This window comes from Rhipicephalus sanguineus, chromosome 3 (genome assembly GCF_013339695.2).
Source record: "Rhipicephalus sanguineus isolate Rsan-2018 chromosome 3, BIME_Rsan_1.4, whole genome shotgun sequence".
In the NCBI taxonomy this organism is placed as follows: domain Eukaryota; kingdom Metazoa; phylum Arthropoda; class Arachnida; order Ixodida; family Ixodidae; genus Rhipicephalus; species Rhipicephalus sanguineus.
Genome location: NC_051178.1, coordinates 78,667,361 through 78,676,375, shown reverse-complemented (window position 1 = coordinate 78,676,375; position 9,015 = coordinate 78,667,361). Strand labels below are relative to the sequence as shown.

Genomic DNA, 9,015 nt, shown 5'->3' with positions numbered 1-9,015 from the left:
CGAAAGGAAGGCGCGCGAAGCCGCTGCCACGCAGCAGCCGCGGGCCCTACCGCCTACGGGCGGCACCGATGTGCGATGTCTATATACAAACAGTTTAAACACATCAACTGTCTCGTAATCATTTAATAAACATTTCATAATCGTCCAAGGAGCTTCGCTCCGTCATCAGCATTCACTTCGGGGATCGGCTGCTAATTTTTCTGTATACTCAGGCTTCTGAGTTTATTGACTAAAGTAATTTTCTTTTCAGGTACTCCATGCTACAAAGAGTGCGTTTAGCACTGCTCATACTGGTTGCAAACGTACTTCTTCTAGTCTACCAGTTCCATTACATATGGGAAGTTTGCCAGTTAAATAAGAGCACCGACAGCACACGCAATCATCATTTTATTGAGAGAAAGCAACTGGGTAAGCTTCCATGGTAGTAACTGCGCTAAAGAACTCGCACGTTGACTTGATCTCAAATAAACGTCACGAACAAGCGCCATTCTCACTGTTGGCGATCTTGACTGTATATATGCTGTAAGAAAAAACGACCTGAAAACCTATAGTAGATTGGAAACGCAATGTCGAAATAAAAATAGAGTTTTCGAGTACAAATATTCAAGTTTTTCTGAAATCTGAAAAGCCAAGTCTTTGCTATGTGCATTTCCCTTCTAAATGCAAATTTTTCTTTGCTCTCACAGACTGGCCACAAAGAAGAGACCTCATGGAAGGTGAACGCGCCGAACAAGTGAGAGCAGTGTCAACGAAACCTGCGATTATTTCAGCAGATGAAAATGATTTCTTTCTCGAAGGACCTCTCCCAGTGGCATTTAAAAATGCGCTTGAAAAGTATCCCATCGTACCAACAACTGACGTCACGATAGTGCTCATTGTCGCCTACTATCGGTCCGGGTCAAGTTTCTTTGGCGAGTTAATGTCTTCTACACCAAGGACGTTCTTCCACTATGAGCCTCTTATGCTGTTCTCTGTTGCCCGCGGTATTCGACCGGGAAGGCAGCACCACGCTTTTCAGCTGTTGGACGCCCTCGTCAAGTGCCGTTTCGAGCCGCTCTACACTGCATGGATGGAGAACACCCGTTACTACAAGCAGAATCATTTCCTGGCTGACATCTGCGAAGGTGGAGAGTCGTGCTTTTCTCCAGGTTACCTTTCTGGTCTCTGTTCAAGAGCACAAGCGCAAGTGTTCAAGTTCACGAGACTTCGTGTTACTCAGGTCAGATGTTGCTCAACTCTGTCCCATTCAGTTACATTCACGCATCTGTACTCCCTTCTTGTGCATGTAACGTTAATCTTTGCAGTGTTTCAGTCGTTTGCTTTCTCTTTCATAATATACGTAAACCTACTCGCTGAATCTGCTGCAGTACTTCTGGCAAGAATCATAGACATGTTCATCAAGGTTATTTTTTTATAATCTGTGACGCACGTTTTTTTTTAACTGAATAAAATTACATTGTTTGAGTAAAACGTATGTACAGCCGCGGTTACGTCTGTGTAGAATGCGCGAGCAGCCGGTTTTTGCTCTGCGGGGCGACAGCTTGAGGCAGTTTCCGGCTCTGACGTGGTCAGCCTGACTACTATTCGCCCCGAGATCGGGCTACAGGTGGCAGCAGTGTCGCCGCGCTAGTGTGGATAGGCGGCCGGCGGCGTGTATACAAATGTACACGGCGCTTCGTTGTGAGCTGCTTGAACTGATTGTCGGTGAATTAAACGCGTTGACTGGAGCCCTCTGATAATATGTACGTTCTCCATTGCTGAATGGATGCACGAAGCCCACCGAACGTTGCTATTGCTTGTGACAGAAGCGCAGCGTGCCAATGAACGGAATGCTCTTCGGCGATAGTCTGCGGTGTTGCACTTGAGATTTTTTGCTGTTTTAATTGAACGTATTTAGCTGGTGTACCGCCTACTACGCAGTGCTGTTGCGCGACTGAACTAATTACTGATTTACTTGCTTATCCGGCTACCGAACAGCGCTTCTTCCATAGCTTGTGTCCCGCCTACTACGCAGTTCTGTTGTGCGACTGAACTAAATACGCATTTATTTCTTTCTTACCTGGCAACCGAATAGCATTCTGTGCACTGTGTGCACGAATACGCACGAAGGTTTTTTGGGTTTTTCTTATTCAGCTCTCCGTGATATGTAGGACAGTTGATAAGAAATTTAGTCAGAAAAGCTACGTGGCTGACAGCGCTTTAGCGCTATGAAGCTCTTTCACATGTAAGCGCTTGATTTTATTCCAGTAACGGTGTAGAAAGGGAAACAGTTCAGCACAGAGCTTTCTTCAATTCATTATCTGCATGACCGTGATGCAACAAAGGAGTGGTTAATTTACGGGTCAAAAGTGAGTTGTTTCTTTTTTTCTTAAGCCAATGATGCTCACTGCTTTCATCAATCTATAGCAAGGCCGCACAAAAGCTCAAGATAACGTAAAAACAACAGAGATAAGGTTTTGCGTGAAATTCTCTCCTTTCTTTAAATCTTCTCCCACCTTCCCCAGGTACGTTGCGCCATGCTCCCTTGTGAGTTTAAGAATTAGGCATTTTTTTCCCATTCAATCACTACCCGTCCATGCTAATCGCAACTACATAACTTAAATTTTCTTGCTTGATTTTAGCAATTGATAGGTTGCGTAATATTTGCCGTTCTTCTAGATTAGTGGGGCGAAGCACTTGTCGCGAGAAATTTCAGAGAATTTTCTCTGTTAGCGTTTTATGCATATTAAAAACGATAGTCTTTCATGGGATACCTGAACGCAGAAATTTTTTTCTGTCTGTCTATCTGTCTGTCACACGATTCAGCCACCCGGCCAAAGTTTAAGCACTTACTGAACGCCCAGCCATCCGGTAGCTGCGTTCATACTTGTGAACATTTCGATCAAAAAGTAAATATCACGCATATCTGAGGCGCACCATCAATACGGAACTATTAGGTGGCGTGTTCTTTTACTAGAAAATACATAGATACGTAATTCTAAGGCCCTAGTGTTTCGTAGGCTGCGCTGAAAATGCGACGCTATGCACGAAAAAGCCCTCTTCATAGCCAGCCAGATACAGCCGATTCAACATAGAGGAGGCGCTGTCTGAGGCAAGGGAAAACATAAATGGTCGCTTGATGAAATAATGGAGTAAAACAAAATCTGTTCGAACCAACCTGCATTGGATTTATTATGCCAGGACGGAAATGGTAGGAGAATAGCATCACGGGGGCCCGCCAGGACGGAAATGGTAGGAGAATAGCATCACGGGGGCCCGCGGATGAGACCAGGACTCATGTACTAGGCGGGCAGAAGACTATCGTCTTTCGAAGACATTTGTAGCGAAGTACGCAGATACGCGGCCATTTTTTTTCTGAACATCTCATTAAATTGTATTTTGCATACGTGTTGATTATCTCCATTTTTTTTTCACCGAGCCCTGAGAGACAGTACTACGTTTAAGTAAATAATAAAATTAACAAAATGCTCCGGGTCGCGTCATCTTTTACAGGTGCAATCGTGGATTCAGAAAAACCCAGAAATGGCGTCCTCCGTACGCGTGGTCCACCTGGTGCGAGACCCCCGCGCCATGTACGCTTCTAGAAGGCGTCTTGATTGGTGCAAGAATGACGCACACTGTGGAAGTGCAGCCGCCCTTTGCGGCGAAATGAGATCTGACTTGGATGCATTCGGAGAACTGGGCCGCCACCTGCTGAGCAACAGAACATACCAGATTCGTTTTGAAGACCTCGCAGCTGACCCACTGAATGAGACGAGGCGCTTGTTCATGAGACTAGGTCTAGAATTTGTGCCGTCAGTATCCGCATACGTAGGAAATCACACGGCGGCGACCGGCGCGAAAACAAAGGACTCGTATTCGACGTGGAGAAACACGAAAGCAGTGGCAGACAGGTGGAGATACAGGTTGCCACGAGGAACGATACGCGCGATTCAAACCACGTGCAGTGATGTTCTTCTGAGGCTGGGCTACAAGCTGGTGCGAAAAGTACAAAAGAAGCACAGAAAATCTGCTTGCAGTATGAGAAAGATTGCGTATTCCGCCACCTTACTCTTCCTCGACACGTAAAGCTCACAATAACACTGAGCCAAATTTCCTGCTCCAGTAGCTCACACTACTCATGTGCGAATCACCGTTTATCTATCTCTTACATACAATGAACCCATAATACTAGTGTACAAACATCACAGACTTCACCGCACGACACCGAGCAGCCTCTCGACTTCAGCTGTACTTTATTCGACATAAAGGTCACATATACAGTTAATTGCGCCCAAGCAGGTGTGCGCAATCAAATACCGCCGCCTATATTTGCCACCCCCTCCCACGTGGTCCTTGCTTGCATAGATAACCCTTTTTTTACAACTCAATGGATGCAGTGAAGTGGTGGCAAGAATGCACGGTGGTAAATTGTGAGACATTTGTCAGCGACTTAGCACGTGTGTGTGCGCAGTCAGTTGTATATGTCTGTCCTTTACGTCCATCAATGCTCAATTGATGTCTAGCGGTTGTCCTCTGATGTTCTGCGTAATATGCGGTGTATGAATTGATCAAGACTGTACCAACTAGCCCAGCTAAATGCATTAACAAATTACAGACAATCTCAATGAAAGCGATATAGGGTAAGCCCGAAATGCCTATTCGAATAACGAAATCAATCCAACCTAACGTTATCTCTCATGTTTGTTGAGGGTCTAACGCTTCGTGGTCAAAAATTAGAGGACGCTTAAGCTTCGCATTTTAGAGTCCAGTGAGATCGCATTCTCAGAGCCCAGGCGCATTGCCGTTTCTTTCAGCTGTGCGCGTGACGTGGTTGCCAAGTACCCGCTACGTTCTAAAAAGACAGGATGTGCAAACACGGACAAAAGAAAGAAGTCACGACACCACAAACGCCGACTAACAACTGAAGAGATGCACAACGGCCGAAAAGAAAGAAGGCTCGAGACCTTATCTGCGCATGCCCATGCCGTAGGCAAACATGTCGATCCGGCACGCGTGCGGGTCTACTGAAAGATAACTGTTAAGGCATTTAATCTACGGTTGGTTCACGCATGGGCTACCACTATTCTCGATATGACATGCCTCAATCACCAGGCGCGCTTCTTCATTCCTGTGCCGGCACAATACTTAGCATGCATCGAATTTTGGCCTGCACTTGCACTCTCGATAATGTAAAGATAGATTAGAAGGTGAGCCTCTGGTTAGCGATCTTTTATGTTCCAGTAATCACTCGTTAAAGCAGCGGCCAGTGTGACCTACGTAGAAGCGGCAGCAGCTGAAAGGGACCTTATAACCACACTTGAACGGCAATCAGTGAATTTGTTGGTGTGTTTTACGAAGCAAATATAGGTCCGCTTTTTGTCTTTTACTCGCATTCTTCCTCTGCACAGCGGCACAAATCTTACCTAGCTTATGGGCAGGCGTGAAGACATGGCTAACGCCGTATCTGTTTCCTACTCCCTTTAGCCTGTGTGATACGCAATAAATGTACACGTTTCTTCTTATCGCTTTCTGCAACCATGCTCGGACTTAATATAGTGGACTTCTTCAAACGTTCAGCGACAGTGGCCACTGCATCACGAGGATAACCTACACGTATAAGACGCGTAACTTGTGCGTTAAAGACGCGTAAGCTGTGGGATATGGAAACATACTAAAAGCTGGTTGCTGAATTTGAAATATTTTTTTTTCTCTTTCGCCTGGGTAGTGAGCAGTGCCTTCGTCTTCAGCATGTTTATTTGTAGCCCTACTTAATTATCTTTTATGTTTAAGTCTTCAATCAGTTTTTGTATTTCGTTGCCATTTCTGCTAAACAGTGCAGTATCATATCGAAACCATAGGTTCATAACGTATTTTCTGTCACCCTTTGCACCTATTTGATCCAAGACCAGTCTTTCCAATATTTGTAAGCACGTAGGGCATAACAATGGCGATATTGTACCTCCCTGTCTGACCCTTTACTGATGACAATCATATCTATTTATGGGGTGGAGGGGGGTCGGGGGTCGCAAGATAGCTGTCGACCCTTTGTTGATATCGAGTAAGCCATTTGCATACAGAGTGTTTCAGTTAACTTGAGCCATGTATGCTTCCCAGTTTCCCTTACTCTAAAGAAATTCTGGAAAGAAATTGAAGAGGCAGCTATTTTAGCCTATATTAAATATTATGACGTTGCTGAAAAAAACGATGCAACTGCTCTGTTGAATAATTTTTTCGTTAAAGTTACCATTTTAGGAATTATTAAGCGATCTTTTTTAACTGCACAGCTTGAAGGAAGCACGAGCTGCTTTCTTCAATTAGACAGACTCTTGGTTTGCGCTTTCCCGCTCCTCAGATCTTCATTGCTCAATGTGAAAAGCTTTTGAAGCAGGTAAAGTTTGCACCAGAACAGAAGGTTAAAAAAAAGAAACATTGCTGTCATTCCCTATGCCCACAAGCTTTCCCATAGTCTAAGAAAAGTTGGTGCCTGCTACGGCAAACAGGTGGTGTTCAGTGCGCCTAACAAACTTGGAAAGATTTCAGCGGCTGCTCATAAGAAACTTGATATGAGACTTAAGTTAGAGAAAACGGGCTTGAGCACGAAACACAGAAGTCAGTTTGTGCCATACGCTCCCGGTGTTCTTATCAAATCCCTGTGACCTGCAGGCTCGTATACATTGCTCAGACAGTACGCCGCCTAAATACCCGCCTTAGAGAACATCAGAATATAATTTGAATGCTAATTGGGGTTCGCACTTAGGTGCCCACTGCACGAACTGTAAGTACACGTCCACTCTTCGAAAGACGACAGTTATGCATAGGCACAGGGATGACACGACACGCAAAATTATGGCAGCCCTCTTCATTAAGAGTGCTGGTGAAAGTTGCGTCAGCTCTCCTTCAGTGGCGTAATCGCGAAGCGGTATCAGTTTTTTGTACGAGGGGCAGACAAAGTTTTGTGGTTGATTGGGATTTTGAAGGTTTTTGAAGATATGTTGTCATTCCTAGGATAAGTATGTTTAGACATTTCTTTTTTAGCTTTTCTTGCCTTTTTGCAAGTTGGCAAGTTTTCTGCGAGGCGTGTGACCGCGCAGTTCGCTTGAATTTACTTCTATTTATATTTCTTTTTATGTTTCTTCAAAGAAACCTTTCAGTTGCGACTAAGCGCTCGTTGTGTGTCCTCTTTCGTCCGAGTTGTTTGCACTGCTTTAACAATGTCGCAGCTGCTGTTCTATTGCGACAGTAATTATATAGACAGTGTCGGCTGGTTTTTGCCGCCGCCGTCATGCACCGTATATGTATAAATATGTATATATACATATAAGTCCCAAAGAAAAATAATTCAGAAAAATGCTTCCGAAGCGCGGAATCGAACCAGCGACCTATCCGTACGCAACGCGTGGCGCTAACCACTACGCCACAAAATGCAGATCCTACAGGTAGAGAACGGCGAGCGTTATATGCACACCCTTTACCACTGGCAGGACTCAGAGACGGCAAGCGCTTGTAAGCGTTTTTCCCTTACCAGCGAGATGGCGCGAGGAGCGCAACGGGTTCACTTAAAAGTCGTCGGCCAGCTCGCTCGCTTCTTCCGCTGTCTGCTCGCGCGGTAGTTGCTGCCGGAGGGTAGACGTCCGTCACGGGCCGCTTTTCTTGCTATCGCACTCATTGCTTCGCCCTTGCGGGGAAACTGTGACTTTTATTGAAAACACACGCAAACACACACACAAGCGCACACACACACACACACACACACGCACGCACACACACATACACACACAAGTAAAAAAAGTTTCCAAATTCTTCTGGGATGTTTCCATTCGCACAAGATGAAAACACGGAACGTCTTTAAACAGCAGAACAAAACTGCGCAGGGGCACATGCGACAAGCAGAAACAAATGTTGCCATTAAAAAGACAAGAAACCAACCAAATAACAATAGAATATGGCTTAGAGGTTAAACTTGAACGCTGCAGACCTCGAAGACGCGGTTCGAACCCCACCGCGCAGCTCGCATTTCGAGGGAAGGCGAAATGCTAGAGGCCCATGTAGTGTGCCATTTGATTGCACGTTCAGGGATGCCAGTCGTCGAAATTTCCCGAAGCCCTTTACTATCGTGTCTCTCATAGCCTGAGTCGCTTTGGGGCGTTAAAGCCCGCAAGTCAACCAACTACTAAACTCAATTTAGCAAAGTAACATTAGGTTAACTTGGCTTTTCAAGGCTCGTTTTTCTTTGTTACACACAATAATAATCAGAACGAACAGACAATAATGCCAGGAAAGCATAGGGAATGTTATTTGTTGTAATTAACCTACAAATGTGAAGAAAGCAAAGTGGGTGAAAAGAAACTTGCCGCAGGCAGGGACCAAACCTGCGATCTTTGAATAACGCTTCTGATGCTCTACCACTGAGCTACGGCGGCGGTGATCGTACCGTCGAGTTTATGAGGTATATATGTATATATTTAAACCTAGGAGTGCTAGTAAGCGGCGATCGCCGCCATGTTCAGTAGGCTTGAGAGCTGGGCTAGTTGGTGAGATATCATTTTAACGTATGGTGTAATAGCGCAAATTCGACGGGGACAAAGAGGACAAGAAGCAAAAAACACGACACTCGCTACACTCGCAACTAATTTTATTTCAGAAGCAGCACTTCATATATAACCCAAATCCCTAGCGACACAGAAATGAACTACGAACACTGAATCATTGCCAAAAAAAAAACCTTTTTGCGCACACTCAAGCGATAGTACACAGCAGTTATGCTTAGACGCTTTAGGATGACATAACAAATGACAGCGCTGGGTAACATCAATATAAAATACATTGGCGGGAATTCACACGTGCTTGAAACAGATTTGAAAACAACATGAAGCAAAGTATGACACATGCAAACACTAACTTCAATTAAAGTCCTTCGAGGAAGCTGGCTTCTCGGTTACTTAACGAAACTGATGATTGACTAATGCAGCCATCTTTCTTTTGTTAATGTGAAAGGCTTCGTCAATTTCTCTGGTTAGTTGGTTCCCATGACGG

The 9,015-nt window shown here is 44.9% G+C and overlaps 1 protein-coding gene across 1 annotated transcript; it reads left to right on the top strand.

Moving 5' to 3' along the window:
• The first annotated feature begins 248 nt into the window (after positions 1-248).
• On the top strand, positions 249-7,143 carry LOC119386772 (carbohydrate sulfotransferase 5-like). Its single transcript, XM_037654046.1, has 3 exons — positions 249-408; positions 687-1,219; positions 3,493-7,143. The coding sequence occupies exons 1-3, from the start codon at positions 258-260 to the stop codon at positions 4,066-4,068; spliced, it is 1,260 nt and encodes a 419-aa protein (XP_037509974.1). The 5' UTR covers positions 249-257; the 3' UTR covers positions 4,069-7,143.
• Positions 7,144-9,015: the final 1,872 nt, after the last annotated feature.